This window comes from Vulpes vulpes, chromosome 11 (genome assembly GCF_048418805.1).
Source record: "Vulpes vulpes isolate BD-2025 chromosome 11, VulVul3, whole genome shotgun sequence".
In the NCBI taxonomy this organism is placed as follows: Eukaryota; Metazoa; Chordata; class Mammalia; order Carnivora; family Canidae; genus Vulpes; species Vulpes vulpes.
Genome location: NC_132790.1, coordinates 12,670,028 through 12,690,194, shown reverse-complemented (window position 1 = coordinate 12,690,194; position 20,167 = coordinate 12,670,028). Strand labels below are relative to the sequence as shown.

The following is a 20,167-nucleotide window of genomic DNA, read 5'->3' as shown; positions in this document are numbered from 1 at the left end:
CATGATAGTCACACAGAGAGACAGAGAGGCAGAGACACAGGCAGAGGGAGAAGCAGGCTCCATGCAGGGAGCCTGACATGGGAGTCGATCCCGGGTCTCCAGGATCGGGCCCGGGCCAAAGGCAGGTGCCAAACCGCTGTGCCACCCAGGGATCCCGACATATGTCTATTTCATCTAACTTGCTCAATTTATTGGTATAAAGTTTCTTTATAGTATAGTATTTTGTTATACGGTATTTATTATCTTTTCAATATCTGTAAGATATGGAGTGATGGTATCTCTTCCATTACTAATGCTGTCGATTTGTGTCTTTGCTCTTTCTTACCGGGTCATTCTGGCTAGATTTGTCACTTTGATCTTCTGAAAACCAGATTTTTTTTTTTTTTTTTTTTTTTTATTTATGATAGTCACAGAGAGAGAGAGAGAGAGAGAAAGGCAGAGACATAGGCAGAGGGAGAAGCAGGCTCCATGCACCGGGAACCCGACGTGGGATTCGATCCCGGGTCTTCTCCAGGATCACGCCCTGAGCCAAAGACAGGCGCTAAACCGCTGCGCCACCCAGGGATCCCATGAAAACCAGATTTTTCTATGGATTTTATATTTTCAATTTTGTTGATTTCCATTATTATTTCCCTCCTTCCAATTACTATGGCTTTAATTTGCCTTTTTTCTTCTAGTTTCTTAAGGTAGAAGCCAGTCTTTAAAAATTTAGGTTTTTTTCCTAATATAACCATTAGTACAATAAATTTCTCTGTATTTTCTTCCTTAGTAGCATCCCAAAATTTGATATGTTTACTTTAATTATAATTCAGTTCATAATACTTTTTAATTTCCTTTTTGATCATTTCTTTGTGCCAAAGGCTAGTTAGAAGTCTGTTGGTTTCCCCATATTTAGAGGTTTCCTAGATAGGTTTCTGTTACTGATTTCCACATTAATTTCACCATGGTCAAGGAACACACTTGGCCTGACAAGAGTCCCTTTAAATTTACTGGGACTTGTTTTCATTTCAAAATAATATGTTTTCTGCTGTTGTTGGGTGGAGCATTCACTAAATGTCAGAATAAGCTGTTCAATGTTACTCAAGCCACCTATATTCCTGATTTTCTTTCTACTTAACTATTGAGAGCGGTGTTAAAAATTCTGACTCTAGGGACGCCTGGGTGGCTTAGCAGTTAACTATCTGCCTTTGGCCCAGGGCGTGATCCTGGAAACCCAGGATGGAGTCCCACGTTGGGCTCCCTGCATGGAGCCTGCTTCTCCCTCTGCCTGTGTCTCTCCCTCTCTATCGCTCATGAATAAATAATTAAATTTTAAAAAAACTCTGACTCTAAGTATGAATATGTCAATTACTTGTTGCAGTTCTTTCAATTTCTGCCTTAAGAATTTTGAAGATGTTATCTAGTATACGAATATTTTAAGACTGTTCTGTTCTCTAAATGAATTTCTTTTTCATTATGAAACTATCCTCTTTATTTCTGGTCATCTTCTTTGCTCTGAAATGAACTTAGTCTGATATTTATGTTGCCACTTCAATCTGCTTTCCATCAAGATCAGCATGGTATATCTTACCCCATCCTTTCACTGTCGATCTATTTGTGTCTCTACAATGAAAGTAGATTTCTTGTAGGGTCTCACTATTTTATCCAATTTGACGATGTCTGCCTTATTTGAGGTCCTCACACTATTTTCCGCTACTGTGATTACTGATGTCATGGAGTCATCCCGAACTTTGTTTCCTGTCCCTCCCATTTGTTCTTTGATCTACTTATCCTTTTTCTGCCTTCTTTTGGGTTAACTGTATTGCTCTTATCATTCCATTTTCTCTCCTTTGTTGGCTAATGAACTATGTATTATGTTGTTTTAATGACTGCTTTTTTTTTTTTTAAGATTTTCTTTATTTATTCATGAGAGACACACAGAGAGAGAGAGAGGCAGAGACACAGGCAGAGGGAGAAGCAGGCTCCATGCAGGGAGCCCAACATGGGACTTGATCCCGGGTCTCCAGGACCACACCCTGGGCCAAAGGCAGAAGCTCAACCACTGAGCCAGCCAGGTGCCCTAGTGACTGCTTTAGAGTTTATAATACACATATTTCGCTAACCACAGTCTCATTTAATGCTACTACACCAATGCACGTATCATGTAAGAACCTTGTTACAATAGTACGTTTCTCCCTTCCACGTTTTATTGTTAGTACCTTTTGACTTCATAATAGACTATTATTTTTGCTTTAAACATCCAATTATATTTTAAAGAGATTGAAATAACAATAAAAGTAATTTATATTTGCCCACACAATTATCATTTCTGGTGCCCTTCATTTTTTGGTATAAATCCAGATTGCCATTTGGTATAATTTTCCTTCTTTTGACATTTCTTGTAACGTAGGTCGGCTGGTAACAACTCCTCTCATCTTTTGCACATCCAGGGAAAGTATTTCACCTTCATTTTTGAAATAAATTTTTAGTGGGCATTTTTTGTAAAGATTTTATTTATTCATGAGAGACACACACAGAGAGAGAGGCAGAGACACAGGCAGAGGGAGAAGCAGGCTCCATGCAGGGAGCCCGATGTGGGACTCGATCCCAGGACCTCAGGATCAGGCCCTGGCCTAAAGGTGGCACTAAACAACTGAGCCACCAGGCTGCCTTTAGTGGGCATTTAATTCTAGACAAGATTCTTCTTTCAAAACTTGAAAGATGTCCTACCACCGTCTTCTCCCTTGTATCATTGCCCATGAGAAACCATCATGACTGCTGACATCTTTAACTCTGTTCCTCTGTGCATAATACAGTTTTCTTTCAGATTTTCTCTTTATCACTGGTTTTAAACAATTTCATTAAAACGTGTCTTGTAATTTTCTTTGTATTTCTTATGCTCAAGGTTTGTTGAGTTTCTTAGATGTGTGCATTTTACAGTTTTTCCTCCAGTTTAGAAGCTTTTCAGCTGTTACTTCTGGCTGTTAATCCCAGCCAGGGTATTTTTCATCTCAGACATTGCAGTTTTAATTTCTCTAAGTTTGATTTTGATCTTTCTCCATCTTCATTGTCTCTACCTATCACATTCAATTTTCTCTAGCTTCTTGAACATATGGAATATAGTCATAAGAACTTTTTGAAGTATCTGTTCACTAATTCTATCATCTGTGTTGTTTCTGGGTCTGTTTCTATTCCTTGCTTTTTCTCCTTGTTATGAGTCATATTTTCCTGCTTCTCGCTTGGTATTTATTGAGTGGATGTTGGGTACTGGACTTTTACCTATTGGGTTCTAGATAGTTTATATGCCTATAAACTTTCTTGAGCTTGCCCCTCAGATGTAGCTTTTTGGAAAGTGTGATCCTTTTTGTTATGTAGTACCAGAACAGGATTCATCTAGGACTCATTTTGCTCTATCACTGGAACAAAACCTGTATGAGTACATTACCCAATACCCCAAGGACTATGAGGTTTTTCACTCTAGCTAACTAGAATAGGAATTATTCCTGGCCCTATTTGAGCTCAAGGTATTGTTCCCTTTAGTCTTTTAAGGTAGTTTGCTCTCTCAATTTAACAATCCATTTCCAAAATTCAGCATCCTCAAGGCAGTATCATTAGATTATTAACACATATATCTAATATAATTACTTCATAATAGTTGATAACCTCATTGTGCTCCAAAAGGGCAGTAGGCAGGTTCTCCACAGCACTGGTATATCCAAGTTTCTATAAATTTTAAAACTTTCCTGCCTCTCTTCAAAATAGTTTATGTACCATAAGGCCTATGGTTTTGAAATATAATATCAATCAAATCAAGCAAGCAATTAACAAGTAAGAAAGCCAAGAAAGAAAAGAAAGCTTCACAAAAGTGAATTTTAAAAAGAAAATTCCTATTTTAAATTGACATGGGAAATTCCTTCCCACAAAAATATCCCCATGTTATAACAAACTCTGTTCCTTCTTCCTGGGATGCCACCCCTTCTCTCCCAACTCTATACTCTTTATTTGTTCCTTGGTAATACTTCAAGACTCAAGCAATCAACAACTTGCCCCTTAGTGTCAATGTGGTTTTGGAACAGTGCCCCAGAGCTCACATCATGCCCTAGAGTGGCCAGTAACAAAACCCTGAACACAATACATTCCAATTCTTGGGTTTGCTTTCCTATTCTCCCAACATCATATCCCTCGTAGCTAGGGGGTAAGGGATATTTGTCTCGTACGCCCAGAGCTCAGAAGAATGCATATTCATTAACTAAAGACATATGTTGAGTAGGACCAATCAAACAAGTAAATGAAAACATACAGGAAAAAAATAAAAATTAATATTTGAGACAAGCCAATCAAGAATTACTATGCTAATATAACTTTTTTTTTGCTAATATAACTTTTATTGGGAAAGGAAAATATATGCCCTTAAGAATTCTATTTGTCTTTCTGCTCAACTATTCTTCAAAAAGGTACCTTCCCCAATCCCTCTGCATAATGTAATTCAACTGGAGAGAAATGGCAAATGACCTATCTTTATGCATAGTAAGTAAAATTAATTAATGGCCTAGATGATAAAACAATCCCCACTGTTAAGACTATTTATGTGCTTCATTTATTTATTTTTAAAGCATGGTCTCACATCACTATCTCCCAAGAATCAAGGTCAGCACAGTTTGTACACAGATTTCTGTTCAAGAAATCTCTATTCACATATAAAGCTGCTTCTGGGCTCAATGATGTAATATTATTTTAACTAAGAAATAGAAATAGCATTGCTACCACCAAACCAAACAAAAATACACAAAAATAATATCACATAGGACAAAGCCAAAGTTTTGTGAAGCCAGAAATCAAAGAAGATTGAAAGCTACACAAACAAGGATATCTTAGAGGTTCCCCAACCCAGAGAATTTCATAAAGATCCCAAATAATGCTAAACACCTTATCTCCTGGATATTTTAACTTGATAGGTCAACACTACCCAAAATGTTTCATTTGAAACAACAAAGATAAATTCAATAGAACAAATTCACAGATCTATATTTAGGAACCACCAGCAAGTCTCACTTCCAAGACATAAATGAATATTAGCAGATATACACAATAATGAACTTATCTGTATTTGCATTTCCCAATAGAGAAGAGCAAAATAAATATAAGAGTAATTTTATTAAACAAACTGGGTTTAAGAGGAATAAACTAGAATATTTACAATATTCACTTAGGGATGTGTCTAGTTATGAATAACCTAAGTTTACAGAAGCAAAAGTTATTTTTGTTTTTTTTTTCCAAAAATATCTACTGTGTAGAAAGAATCATCAAATACCACATCTTGATTCATTGATGCCTTGATTCATTGATGAATGCCTTGAATCATTCATTCAGCAAATATTTATTGAGTGCATATCTTTGTTCTATGTGCTAAGGACAAAGCATGAACAAAACTACCTGGTCAAAACTGAGAAGCCTCATGCTACTTACACTCAGTGGTTCACAAATCTTTTTGATGCAGACAAGGCACAAACAGGTAAGGCAAGAAGAGGACCTTTAATCTACTACCGGGGGTAGAGGTGATGTCTTTTTCCTAAGAGGCTACAGGGACACACTGTGGTCATGGTGCTAAGAGACGGAGTCGGGGTTAGCATTTGGGTATTACTCTAAGTGTAATGGGTTCCTAACTCAAATTGACAGGAGGCACTAGCACCTAATAAGGGAGAAAGGAGAAGGAGAGGCTAAGGTAAGCCGGAGGAGGAAAGAGAGGATAAAAACAAAACAAAACAAGAACAGTCTGTTTCTAGAGAGAGCTGAGTCAAGGATAAGGAACTTGAAATCAGAGATATCATGAAGTCCACAATCCAAGCCCAAATACTGCTATATTAAATTTCAGAATCAGTGTGCTATCATATTTACCTTTAACATTTTAGCAAGCACAAACAAGTCATTTGGCTATATTTTCTTCCTTCATCTTTGACATGATGAACAAAATGATCAATGTGTCTCTAAGGGACTAGGAGCGTGGTAACTCTAGCCATTCAAATTCTTTTTAATGTAAACTTCAGTGACCCTGTTTTTTCTACTGCTCTACCATTAGTGTCTAGAAAAAGGGTTCAATAAATATTGCATGGGTGGATGGGTAGAAGCAGCAAATCCAGAGATACAGAAGCCAAAAGAAAGTAAGCAAAATCTCTTCCGGCCAATCTCCCTTCCCAGAAGAGTTTAGGAATCTCAGCAACTGGGCAGCCTGGGTGGCTCAGTGGTTTAGTGCCGTTTTTTGCCCAGGTTGGCATCCTGGAGACCCGGGACTAAGGCCTACATCAGACTTCCTGCATGGAGCCTGCTTCTCCCTCTGCCTATGTCTCTGTGTCTGTCTGTCTGTCTGTCTCTGTCCTTCATGAATAAATAAAATCTTAAAAAAAAAAAAAAAGAAAAAAAGAAAGGAAGAAAGAAAGAAATCTCAGGAACTAGTAGGCGGAATGCCCAGGACTGACCCACAAATTCAAAGAACATGGAGAACTGGCATTTGCTATATAAGAAAAAACTGGCTAGAAAATAGAAAAAGTCCCAAGGATCATGTCTATAACAAAGGCAGAAAAGAATGAACTGGGTCAATAATTAAGAGCAAGCCCAACTGGTTACTGAATAAGAACCCTTTCAGGATGCTGACCAAAAAAGTAAGCATTTCTAAACATGAGGAAGAAATATTTACGGGATCCCTGTAGCCTGTCCAGGCTGTCAGCAAAGCAAGGCAAGGTGCCAAGACATTCTAGACAACACCTGTAATTTTGAAGAGAGGTTTCAAAGGTGAAACCCCTTTACTACACCTCAATTTCACTGTGCATAGCCCTCAAGGCTGGGAGGTAAAAGAAAGGTGGTCTCTGTACACCCAGCACCTTAGAAGAGAATTTACCTGAGCCCTAAGACACCTGAGAGAGAGAAGGAAATATCAGCAAAAGGAGGAGGGAGAAGGCAGAGGTTACAGTGTCCCAGAGCTAAGTAAACAAAGTGTTTCAAAAAATGGGAGTACAAACAACTGTGTCAAATGTTACTGACATCTGCGTAAATGGTGACCTTGACTCGGGTGCTGCATGCCTGAGGTCAGGCCAAGCAAGAATGGCAGGAAAGAGAGGAGAGAACAAATGTAGATAACACTTTTAAGGAGTTCTGCTTGACAGAAGAAGCAGAAAGGTACAGGAGAAAAATGTGAGATTAAGAACAAGCTTTTGCCATAGTTATGTTTTATTTTAAAGATGAGAGCCACTGCAGCATGGCACATGCTGGTGGGAATGATCACGCAGCAGAGAAATGCAACAACTGGCGACGGGACGGTTGCTGGGGTGAGGCCTGTGAGCTGGTGAGAAGGAATGGGACCCAGCGCCCACCAGAGAGGATGGGCATAGAGAGGTGAACAGTTTATCTGCCAAAGTGGGGGAAGGCACAATTGATGGGGTACATGTGTACTTGGGTTAGTACATGTGGAGGTGGAACATGCAGAAATGTCTCAGTGAAGTAGGAAAATATTACTCATCATTAGCTGAAAATGAGGAAGGGGAAGAAAGTGTTGTAAATTTAAGAACGAGAAAGTGAGTAATAATCATGCAAACAAGCAGAAAATGATTGGACAAGGGAAAGGTGGTAGGATTTGCAGCCAGTCAGCACTCAAGGCTCCCACAAGTGCAGCAGTCATGCCTGAGTGTGTGTACGAAGGAACCTAGAACAGAGGCAATGAAGCATGAGCAGGAATCCAGTTTTTCTCGGTGCCTATCCTTCAGAGAGCAGAATCCACAGGAACAAGTGAAAACTAAGCAGTCAGATCTCAGCCACCTGCTCTTCTCTCTTGAATATACACACATCTGAGCTTTCAGCATATACATTTTATCTTGTATATGGTTTAAAGCAGAGAAACGAATACAGAAGAACTTACTCCAGGCTAACTGCATATCTTCAGGGTGACAGAAATATGAAACTTATCATTCCCTACACTGTTCCTCTCATCACTTTGTTTTTTATTTTACTCTGAGAATCTTTACTCTTAAAAAGGAAAAGAACTTAGATGAAAAATTTTATAAGCCCATGGTGTGAAACCAAGTTGAAGTGCCACAATATGTTGTTGACTATCTGCAGACAGATGGAAACCATACCACAAATACTGGCAGCCTCCAGTAGAGAGATGACTTACAAATAACTCCTACAGACCCTCTGCCCCAGGCCCATCACGGCAGGCCCTGTTTGTTCTGGTGAATGTAGGCTTCCCCACTCTCCCTGACCTGCCACCACTCCAACTCACCCTAGTCCTCCCACCTATTCTGTTACTGGAGCTGTGTACAAGCATGAAAAGGTTTGAGAAAAATCTTTTCCATAATCAGGGCAGAAAGCACTCAGCTTGCTGGGGTAGAAGTCCGCGTGAGACAGGGAAGAGAGCTTGTTCACTGCAGAGCTACTTTGCAATTATTCATTCCCCAGATCCAGTGACAAATAAAAGTGTTTTTAGTACTAGAAAGAACTGAGAACATCAGTAGACAGGTTCTACTGGCAACATTTAATAAATACAGTTATGTTCAGAAACCCTGAAGGAAATGATCCCAAAAATAAATTAAAAAACAGATAAGACTGCCTAGACTCAAGATGTGAGCAATGTCCTATTCTAAATTATTTCCAAAAGCTTATACTGGTTCGAAGTGAAGATCAAATTTTTTCACCTTAACTTTATAATACTTCCGATTTTAAAAAGTCCTAGCAATAAAATTTATTCTATATCAAGTATCACCAGTAAACATTTCTAAATCTTAATATTAAAACATTAATACTCTTAAGCCCATATTTTAAACTTGGTATACCTTCAACAAAATTTTACAAGTAGAACACACAAATCAAAGACTTGTTTTAAATAGTTAACTACAAAATAGAAGGCTGTCCTCAATCTGTTATGAACCCATTTTTCCTGATTTTTGTACTTCTCCAACAAAACCTTAATGTTAACACAAAGCTATATAAAAACAAAAGACAACTTAAATACCAGCAAAAATTAAAAAACAACTTAAACCATTATATTCCAGATGTGGAGTAGAGGCTAAACCCTGAAAAGAAATAAAAAGACACAAAAAGAAATCCCAAATAAAGAAACCCTGCACTAATTTACATCTGACTTTGTTCTGCTCCCCTACAAAAGATGAGTGGACGATATATATACCTCAAATTTTAAAAATTAAATGTGCAATAAGTGGGTAAAGAAACAAGTGAATATAATTGAGCACAAAACTAAATACTAAAAATCTTCTTCTTTGGGACGCCTGGATGACTCAAGCCTGGGTGAAGCGTCTGCCTTCAGCTCAGGGCGTGATCCTGGAGTACTGGGATCGAGTCCTGCATTGGGCTCCCTGCATGGAACCTGCTACTCCTCCCTGTGTCTCTGCCCGCCCCCCCATAAATAAAATCTTTAAAAAAAAGGGGGGGGTCTAAAGGTTCAAAGGAATTTTAAATAAACATAAATAAATAAATAAACAAACAAACAAACAAACAAACAAACTCCATCACTGATGGGATGCAGGGAAAACCCAAATACTCTCATTCAGGTCAAAGTCATTCTCTAAATGAAGGTATTTAGCATTAGCACTGAATGAACGTGGCCTGTAATAAAGGTAACTTTAAGATGAGCTAATTGAATTAGAGTTTTGGAGATTATCCAAGAAATTATAACATGTAAATGGAGCTGGTGCAAATAATTACAGGTGTACAGGATCTAACTGAAGTTCTGTGTAAATATATGTGAGAATTTGATTTCCCCAGATCCAGTGTGCCAGACTGGGCAGTTTTTCTGATCATGGCAATTTCATTGGTTTCATGAAACACATCTATTCACCTACATGATTATCAACAATGGGCTTCCCAGCAGCAACATTCCTTCTCACCTGTCTTTGATGATCCAGATCTGCTTTATTACCAATTAAAATCATTGGAAACTCATCACGATCCTTCACTCTGAGAATCTGTCTTTGAAACTTATAGATTTCTTCAAAACTAAAACAGAAACAGACAAATCAATTTGCTCAAATATCAGAACTTGGCAAGTCCCACGTCCCACTTAGTACCTTATTACTTTACCTTTTTCTATAAAAACAAGAAAGTTCAAATTCAATACAATAGTGATCTAGATATGAACATAAGATCTACATCTTAATACTGGTACAAACCTGCCTCGATCTGTGACTGAAAAGACCAACAGGAAACCCTCGCCAGTTCTCATATACTGCTCTCTCATAGCTCCAAACTCTTCTTGTCCTGCTGTATCCAGAACTAAAGAGAAAACAACACATGTAACTATGTTCATGTTTTCATCTCATAAATGGCTTCTCCACAAGGGCAGGCCCAATTAATGTGGTCCTTAGAGCACATCAGACTTAGTATAATAAAGACATGGCATTTTCCTCGTAGTGCTTTATTCTCAACACTAAAGACAAACATATCTCACTGAGACAGTTTCAGAGTCATCTTCATCAGTACGGGTTGATTTTGTAGCTAGAATATATTAGCATACCAATTACAAGGTTAAAAATATCAAATACATCTAGGCAGATGGAGTCAGATAACCTCTGAAGTCACTTGCATGTTTGATCTCCTCCAGGGAAAAAACTGAAAAAAGATAGGAAAGGAATCTTGGTCTACTCTCCCCAACCCCCAAACACCACACTTAAAGTGCAGGTGCTAATGTACGTCTTAATCTCTGTGAATGAAAGAATTGTGTAACTTAAAAGATCAGGGCTATCTTTTGTGGAGACACAGAGTATATGTCCAAGCACAAAAGCCTATTTGCTAAAACCTCTGTGCTAAAAATTCTATGCAAGTTAACAAATACTCAATCATGTCTATATTTACTTCACTCATTTGAACCTTTGCAAGATCGCAGGAAGAGCCAAAACCTCATGTTTTTTCCAAATGTCCCCAAAAATACAACTTCGACAAGTTACAGTGGAAACTGGTTTCACTAGCACAAGATGAACACAATTATTGTTTTACACTACATTTAGTGAGGAATATTTATCCTAAAATGCTGATTCACCAATCAAAACTAATGAAAGAGATAGGCTTATATTCAAGACCACCTAATACTTCAATCATAGTATGCAACTAGCAAAACACCCAAGCTTACTTTTTAAAAATATGATATGTGAACTATCAAATAAAAGAAGATTACTTACTATCTAGCCGGGCTGCTCTGTCATCTATCACACACTGCTTTGTGTAGGAATCCTCGATGGTTGGATCATAATCCGTTACAAAATAGGACTGTAAGAAAAATAATATTATTTTTAAATCTATGTTTACTTGCCTCTCCAAGTATCAACTTTATCAAATCCCACTTATCCAGAATTTTTACTGACAATACATTCATGGTATTGAGGTTTATCCTGCTATGTTGATTCCCCATTAACTGAAGTCTATTCAGAGCCGCTTTCAAGTGGAGAAAAGGTACTAAATACCACAATTTTCCTTTCTGGTATATGCAATAAGAGTCCAAAAGACCTACTCGGTTTTTACATAATTATATACAATAACTTTCTCATAATTATGTATACCTAAGATAATATATACCTAGAGCTCACATTCTTTATAAACTAGAAAGACAACCAGTTATAATCCAGGTCCATTTTCAACTCAGTGGTGAGCATCAGGGCAGAGAACAAAGCAGTCGAAGCAAAGGGAGACAGCAGAGACCTGGAAGATCCCAGGCCTTGTCTTCATTTCTCCCCTTCTCTCCTCACACCTTGTCTTTTTCCCATGGGATTTCAGAATTGTTTTTGTTTGTTTGTTTGTTTGTTTGTTTTTATTTGCAGGGGTCTCAAACTTATTCTTTCGCTGATATTTTTTTTGTTGTTGTTTTTTCATCTCAACATTTATTCCTGTCTTCTTCTGTTAGCAAATCCTCCAACTGTTATCTTCTGCAATCATCACCAGAAGAAAGAACAGTTAGGGTAGCAGAGTAAGAAGGGAAGAATCTCAGTGGGCCAGTTAAAAATGTGTATTACACTTCACAATTTTTTTTAAGGTTTTAAAAAGCAAACAATGGCAACAACAAGAATCTGAGAGAGCACTTATTCCTAACCGCCCCCCCCCCCTTCTTACAGAAGGGCACTAACTAGGACACTGACATCATCCTTCTTTTGTTCTGAGCATCTCCTTTGCTCTCCCCTCTTGATTGACTTCCTCGGAGCCTACTTTCCCACTGGCTCAGGACCAAATCTGAGGGAATGACCTAGAGGAAGACCACTTAATGCTGCGAACCAGAGCCACAGGGGTTCAGCCATCCTTCAGGCAGGTTACTGGCAGCTGCACCTACTGACTCCAGGGACACAGCATTCTTAAGTGACAACCCCCAACCTCTGACATACACAAACACCATACGGCTACTCAGAGGCAGGCATCTGAGCAAGACGGTAAGAGAAACCCCTGGTTGGGGAGTTGGAAGAAGGACACTGGTCTGCTTGCTACTATGATTTTATGTATTTTATTTTTGAAGGCCACTTTCTATATTTTATTTATATTTTAGGATTAACTTTAATCACAGAATTCAGTATCCGTAATCCTATTTCCCTTTGGATGGTTTCACTTAACACATGATTTTTTTTAAACAAAGTCTGTAAAAGAAACATTTACCAACAGGAGCAGCTTTGAGTAGAAAACCATCTCCATCGCCACCCAGTCCCCATTTAAAAATAAACAGATACTAAAACAATCCCAAACTTACTTTTTGGCACCCACACCTCTTCAAAAAGTGATACAACTGGCAACAGTATCTTTGTACACACTAATCTAAACAACTTAAAACTGCATTCTTTCCCCCAAGCAAGTTGGATAAGCATGCTGTTTATATCTTTTTAAGATTAGCTTCCTGAAACATGTTTCTCGGTAGCAATCAGATACTTCCTGCCATGCTTTCATCTTGTGAAACCTGAATTTCATTGACTACTCCCAGTTTATACCTAAATGTGCTAAAATGTGCCACACATTCCCTCCCACTTAATCTGAAAAAAATAATGGACAAATATTAAATATATTTTAGTCATGCACAATAATGAATTCTTTCACTGTGACTGGTTTTTTCCTGCACCGTGAAACAGAAGTAAAACATTAATGTATATAGAAGATTACTGGGTTTAAGCAACTTTGAGAGCCATTAAAATAAATTATTTTTCCTTTTAGTGGCTGAGGAAATTTTCAAGTTTCACATTTTCTTTGACCCTTAGCTCTTGAAACATTGGCTGTCTTTCTTTTATTCTTTCTTTTTCTTTTTTTTTTTTTTTTTTTTTTTTTTTGGTGAGAAGGAGAAAGGGAGATAGAGAATCTCAAGCAGGCTCCATGCCCAGGGCAGAGCAGGACGTGGGGCTCAAGCTCACAACCCTAAGATCATTACCTGAGCCAAAATCAGGAGTCACACTCAAACAACTGGGCACCCAGGTGACCCAACATAACCTTAATGTCCTAAGAATTCTCCATTTTGCTAACATTGGCACATACTTATTCCACTGACGTTTTTAAGACAAACTAATTGCTGGGATTTCTAGATATTTAGGTCCATGTTTCATCTTCATTGTGTCCTGTTTTCAAATCATGTCTGTAGGGACCATCATTCTGTTGCCATATATCGATTTTAAGGAGCCATCCTCTTTGAAAGCATCTTCTTCCCTCATAAAAACCCATCCAAATAACACCGCTCCAGGACCTGACACACAGAACCCAAGCCCCCCTCCTCTCTCTCAAGTCTCGTAAGTCACGGGTCAGGATGAGCCTAAAAAGAACATTTCTCACATGCAGTTAAACAAATATAATCATCCACCTCCCACCACAGAGATATACCATGTCTATTACATAACCTAGATACCAAGTATTTGGGGCAGCAGATCACCACCAATTAGCAGATCACCGATTTGTCCATCAAAGCAGTCTGGTGATGGACAGTCCTAGATTTTTGACACGAACTCTGCTATGTTCTAGCTTTGGGACCTGAGGCAAATTACTATGCCGCTCTAACCTTTAGCATCTGTAAAATACAATAGTAACAAATCCTCTTGGAACAGATAATGGAAGTTGTGCCTATAAAGTGCCAAGACTTGCTGGCAATTGATAAATGTTAACCACGCTGTATTATTTTTGTCACACAATGAGAGGGTATGAGTTAGTATTCAAGTATAAAGACGTGTTAATCCTGAGAACAACTGTAATAATCCTAATCCTGGTTATACCACAGATCAACCATGGGACCTGGCATCTGAAATATCTTGTGAGTCAAGATAAAATCTCCTCATCTTGGGTTTTAGAGGTATTTTCTGGGATATGAGCAGTAATTATACAGATATACACACAAGTAAAAACTCTCATCAAGCTCTACATAAAATGTGTGCGCTTTTTTATATGTATACAAATTAGAACTCTATAAAATACATAAATGTAATGGTTCCCTGCTGTTTACAGGATTCAGTACTTTCTTTACACAGAATGCAAAACCTTCTAGCTTTATTTTTTACTACTTGAAATCTTCAACCAATTGCTCTTGTTCTCCTGGCTTCATTCATTTGTTTGACAGTTATTTATGGAGCATCACAGGAACAAGGCCCAACTTTCACAGAGCCCCACTGCTTTTTACACAACATCCAGGTCTGTGGTTGAGGGTGAGGGGAATGGGGAGTGTGAAATATACTGGCCAAAGAACTGAAACAGCATGAAATGCCAATACCATGCTAGTTCAGAAGGCAACAAAATTTAAGTGGTTAATACTGCAGTCATGTATAGAACTATGTGTGCATTCACTTATAAACATAGTTCACAGCAATTTGCCAGAAAAGAAAACAGTCTCTCTCTCTCTCCTGAGGCTGAAAGAAGTTGCCAATCACAGTCCAGGAAAGACATTCTATAGCAGAAAGCAAGAAAAAAAAATAAGGACAGTATTGCATAGCAGAAGACAGGAGAGAACACATGGAAAGGAAAGGGGGCCACGGAGAAAGTAATGTACTTTCTTGGTATCACAGGAAAGGATGCATGGAGAAGGACCCTCACTGGAGAGTAAGGGAAAGCATCCTACTTTCAAAGGGCAGGATGCCTTGCAGGTAGTATGAAGGGCAAATGGACATAAATCTCTTTAAGGTTAAGATTTATGGAGAAAGTTTAGAATTTAGGGAAGTTATCCCATTCAGACAGAGTCTATTTCCCTCTGATAAAATCTGGTCTGGGTAAAGTCATCAGAAGCCTTAATAATGCAAGAGCATCATGCTGTGACATGGCAGGAACAGTATTCCTGACTATACGCCACGAGACTGCACAACAGGAATTCTGCCTGGCCTAAGAGAACTCCCAGCTCACTATCTTCCCACTCAAAGGTGTCTTAAAAAAAAAAAAAAAAAAAAAAAAAGCACCACCTTAAAAAGCTTTAGAGATGTTAATGAGCTTTAGACGTGGTGCTTTTTTTTTTTTTTAAAGCCACCGCCTTAAAGATGAAAAGAAGGGGGAAGGGGAGGAAAGAAAACGAGCTGAGGCCACTTCTGCATTCAGTGGGAAGGAGGGAGAGCACACTTTCTCCTGACCCCCAGCTACCGGTGAAAGTGCAGTTCCCAAGCACTGCCACAGAGCGGTGCCTGGTCTACACAACGGGATGGGTAATTAGATTCCCGCAACTCCGCAAATCCAGCACAACGGTTAAGTTTACTACCCTTGCATATAAAAAGGACAGGAGGCTAGATCTAAACTGTCACTGGGGAGTTGTAGGCAAAGGAACGGGTATTTCTGAGCATAGTGCCATTCTCAGAAGAGTCTCAGGGTCCTCTAAAAACACGGGGTACAGAAAGAAAGGAAAGGGAGACTTTCTTTTCTTGATATCCTGTTCAGCTCACCTCTTTTCTCCCAAACTACACACAGAATCCACATCTTGAGGGGATTCCTGGGTGGCTCAACGGTTTAGCGACCCCTTCGGCTCAGAGCGTGACTCTGGAGTCCGGGATCAAGTCCCATATCGGGCTCCCTGCATGGAGCCTGCTTCTCCCTCTGCCTGTGTTTCTGCCTCTCTCTGTGTGCCTCTCATGAATGGATAAATACAATCTTTTAAAAAAAATTTTTTTAAAAGAATCCACATCTTGAAACACTGTAGATACAGAATTCTGTGGTTCCCCGCTCCCCTCCATTTCAAGTCAGTATTTTCCCATTCTTAATCCTATCCACAAAACCTGTATTATGTTTTCTAATTTATGATAAACCAAAACATGAGGTTTTATAAGGGCTCATTTTCTATTAATATATGTATATGAGGTCTTTGCTGGAGGCAGCACAATGAGAAGAAAATATATGGGCTCCACAGTCTGAGAAACCTGAAATTCAAACCCAGGTGCCATTTCCACTTCCCAGCTATTTGAGTCCTTCGGTAAAATGATTAACATCTCTAAAGCTCATTTCCTCAACAGAAAAGGGTTAAGAACAGGGATAATTTAAGGAGGGCACATCTTAGCACCCAATATAGATGTGGCACTGGAGGACCATGGGAAAAAAAAGAAACCTTCCAGAAAGGGAAGGGGCGGAGGTGGGGTGGGGGGTGTTTAGGGGAGGAATGGGGAAGATGACCAGAGGGACTGAAGAGCTGCAGTCACCAGTGAGTGCTATGTATGCCCCCCCTTCTCTTCCAGGCTAGGAGTGTCTGCTGAGGTTATGCAGCTTCATCCTACCACTGTACCCTGGTGTGTGGGGCTGCAGGGAGGCAGCAGGGTGGAGTGGAAAGAGCCTGAAATGTAAGTCAAATAAACCAGAATACAGCTCTCTCTTTTTACTACCTGTAGGAAGTTAAAGCACCTCACCTAACCTGTCTGAACTTTATTTCATTGTCTGATAAGATGGAAATAATACTGGGGTGCCTAGGTGGCTCAAACGGTTAAGCCTCCAACTCTTGATTTCAGCTCAGGTCGTGCGTGATCTCAGGGTCATGAGATGGAGCCCCACACTGGGCTCTGCACTGAGCACAGAGCCTGCTTAAGATTCTCTCTTCCAATTGAGCCCAGCATTGGACTCTGGGCAGAGTCTGCTTGAGACTCACTCTCCTTCTGCCCCTCCCTCCCAGCTCTGTCTAAAAATAAATAAATAACAAAATATATTTTAATGATTCTCTCTTCCCTCAGCCCCAACCTCCCTCAAAAAAAAGGGGGAGGGGACGGAAATAATACTAAGCTCGCAGGATTATTATGGTGAAAAGTAAAATACTGTATGTGGAGTACAAAGTACAGCCTATGACACACAGTAGGTTCTTACAGGTCATACCTAATGAAGCCCAATCCATATCTTACTTCCTTTGCAAGACCTACAAACACTCCAACTAGAAAACCATCTCAATATGCCTGGATTACTCTTACCCCTCAAGGTGATAGAATTTTTGAAATTGGGAAAATCTAGACCTATGTTGCGATTTGGAAAATCTGTACACCAAACTTTACGTATACCTTCTATTAGTAATTGGTACTTACAATTTACGTTTACAATTGTTTATCTTTTTCATATATGTGTATATGTGAAAGTATAAATGATGCAATGAGCTAAATTCAACAGGGTATAAGCATAAAACTTTCCTTCAAAGCCCTTCTGTGGGCAAATTTTTCCTTGCTCATGAACAAAATCTAACTCAAGTCTCCCAATTTTTTCCAATCATTCTTTGATACAAATAGTTGTTCAATCACTGCCAGCCCTAAGACATTATGATTTCAATAAATAAGATGTCTTGTACAGTGTATCAGTCAATACTCATCTAAATTCAAAAGCTTTTCTCCCTTTCTGAGCTAGAGCTAAAAAGTCTGCAATTGGGCTGGGGTGGGGGTGGGGGTGGGGCAAGGTGAGGGGGACACCAGTCATCATCTCTTTCCCCATTTTATTCTAACAAGGCTGTCTCTGGCTCCTTTAGGGTTGTAGCTGAAGGAGTGGGAAGAAGTAAGGAGCGGCAAAGAGGCGACAACAATGAAATCTTATGTCCATTGTGGATTTCCTAAAAGAGTCCCTACAGGGGGTCCTCCATGTGTAATTCCCAGAACCTGATAAGTACTGGCCATTTATGCCTCTAAACTTCAATCTTTGGGGTTTTCACAGGCATTTCCTTCTGGCTCATATCATCTTCTAGGTGGTCATGCACAATATCCCTCTTTAGAAGGTTTTAACCTGGTTCCATCCAGAAGCTCAAGGAAACACTGTCTTCTGAAATGCAGATTACTAACTATACAGCCCGTTCCTTTCTGCTGTGCTACAGATCCACAGATTTACATACTATTCCTTATGCTCTGCCAAACATCAGGGGATACATGTCAAGTTCTCAGAATGTTTCTATTAGAGCTTCCTCTATCACTTGGTTTCAATGAAAGGGGCTTAAGAGAAGCATCCTCCCCTCCAAAAGCTGTGTGTAGAGGTGGGAAAAGACACAGAACACACCACATTCTAGCAGTTCTCTCCCAAAACATACTTGTCTTAGAACCCTTAACTCTCCACACTTTTATTCCCTGGAGATAAGGTACAAGCAAAATATGCAAAACCAATTTAAGGCTACCTTCTATGCAAGTCGTTGAAATATGAAGGTAACTTGGTAACTACTGTTTTATTCTCAGCCTCTGGGCTTCAAGAGAAACTAAAATAGGTTAGAATTCCAGTTAAAGCCCTGTTACATACTCCCAACTAGATTTGATGTATCCACCACCTAACTCATGCTTCTTAGAAACTCCTTGGAGTTAAGCAAGGTACCTAGTACACAGAACCCCAAAATACTGGCCATTAGAAAACCCAGTAGTCCAGAAGATTGTCCTGAGAAGTCAGAAAGTGATTTCACAGGGCACAATAAGGACCTAGTTAGCTATCCATCAGCAGCCTCTATCTACTAACACAAGAGCAGTGCAAATTCCTCTGGTAACACTAGAGAAGGCTGCAGTAACTTCAGGCAGCTGGAGCCAGAGTCAGGCTCTTCCTGGTGTCACTTTTTAACAGCAGCTGTCAAGTCACAGAGAACCTTTGTTCCCTGCAACACCCTCCCTTATTGTTATGTCAAATGTTTCCAATATGCTTGATACTTCTTCAGGCAAGGACATAGTTTTTCCTGACTGGAATTAGTATTTCATTTAATCTAACAAGTATAATTTATGAAGATCTCCATAATGGATCCTCCACAATTCTAAGGTAAAGAAAAAGTCCAGTAATTCTTTTAGTTTCTTTTTAACAAAACTTAGGCCTTCAGGCAATGTTGCTAATTATCTCAGATTGTCCAAAACCCCCCATATGCCTTTCATGTGACTTCTGTGTAATCTCTAAGGATGATATTCACATCTTATGTGAAGTACCTAGGTGCAAATCAATGGGCCTGGTACGCAACAAGAAAAAGTACAGTACAAAGTCAACTTAAAAACTGGCCCTATTTCAAAAGTTTATTTCTAAGTAAGTTACTCGGTACTCATTTCCCAAGGGAAAAGTGTTCTCATCTGTGTTTAGGTCCATAAGGCCAGATCACAAAAGCTACCACTGAAATATGGTCCTGAGTCATATTAGCTCTGAGTTCTAATCTAAACTCTGCAGCAGAGGCATTTGGCTCAAGAAGAGATGGGAAGAGAATTTCCTTTCTTTTCCCAGTGTAGAGAGCCAGGCCAAAGCTACACCAAGGAGGAAAAGGTTGTCTTTAGGGCACCCCTAGACACTCCGGCACATCATCCTGTTCCAGCTCTCTACTACCTCACTGTTATCCCTAGCACTTACCTCCCTCTGATAACATTCTCAGTATAACCACTCACCTCTCTCCACACTGCTCCTTCCACTTTCCACTCTCAAATTAAAACTAACAATCCCCTCCGGAGAGCTAGAGCTCACCCAGAGGCACAAGGTGAAAAATTATCAGTCCAAATTAGAGCATGCTGCAGTGGAGCTCACCCCAACCCTTCAAGTGATACTTGCTCTTTTAAAGAGCAAAATTCTAAAGCAAAATGAATTGTTAGTAACATTTTCGGCACAGGTCAAAAAGAAAAAGCTTCAGACTCTTTGAAAGGAAAATTATTCAGAAGAGTAAACCACCATTTCATGATGTCAGCTCTCCAAAGGGAGTGTCAGCTTACTCTTCAAAGCTTTTATCCTTCCAAACCCACAGCTTCAAAAGAAAAGAAGGGAAGAGAAAGGTTTTCCTCTTTCTTCCTACCCCTTCCCTCCACCAACTTTATCACAACTT

At 39.4% G+C, this 20,167-nt stretch overlaps 1 protein-coding gene across 4 annotated transcripts in view; it reads right to left on the bottom strand.

The window, feature by feature from the left end:
- The window catches only part of RRAS2 (RAS related 2), a 74,557-nt gene that overhangs the window by 5,683 nt on the left and 48,707 nt on the right, over positions 1 to 20,167 (bottom strand). For 3 of the 4 annotated variants that reach the window (XM_072725592.1, XM_072725594.1, XM_072725593.1), the window contains exons 2-4: positions 11,157 to 11,244; positions 10,152 to 10,254; positions 9,870 to 9,978 (exon numbers count right to left, since the gene is read on the bottom strand). In XM_072725592.1, coding sequence (XP_072581693.1) covers positions 9,870 to 9,978; positions 10,152 to 10,254; positions 11,157 to 11,244 — 300 coding nt within the window. Of the gene's footprint in view, positions 1 to 9,869; positions 9,979 to 10,151; positions 10,255 to 11,156; positions 11,245 to 11,673; positions 11,898 to 20,167 lie in introns of all 4 variants that reach the window. The other variant, XM_072725591.1, reaches the window with a different exon arrangement.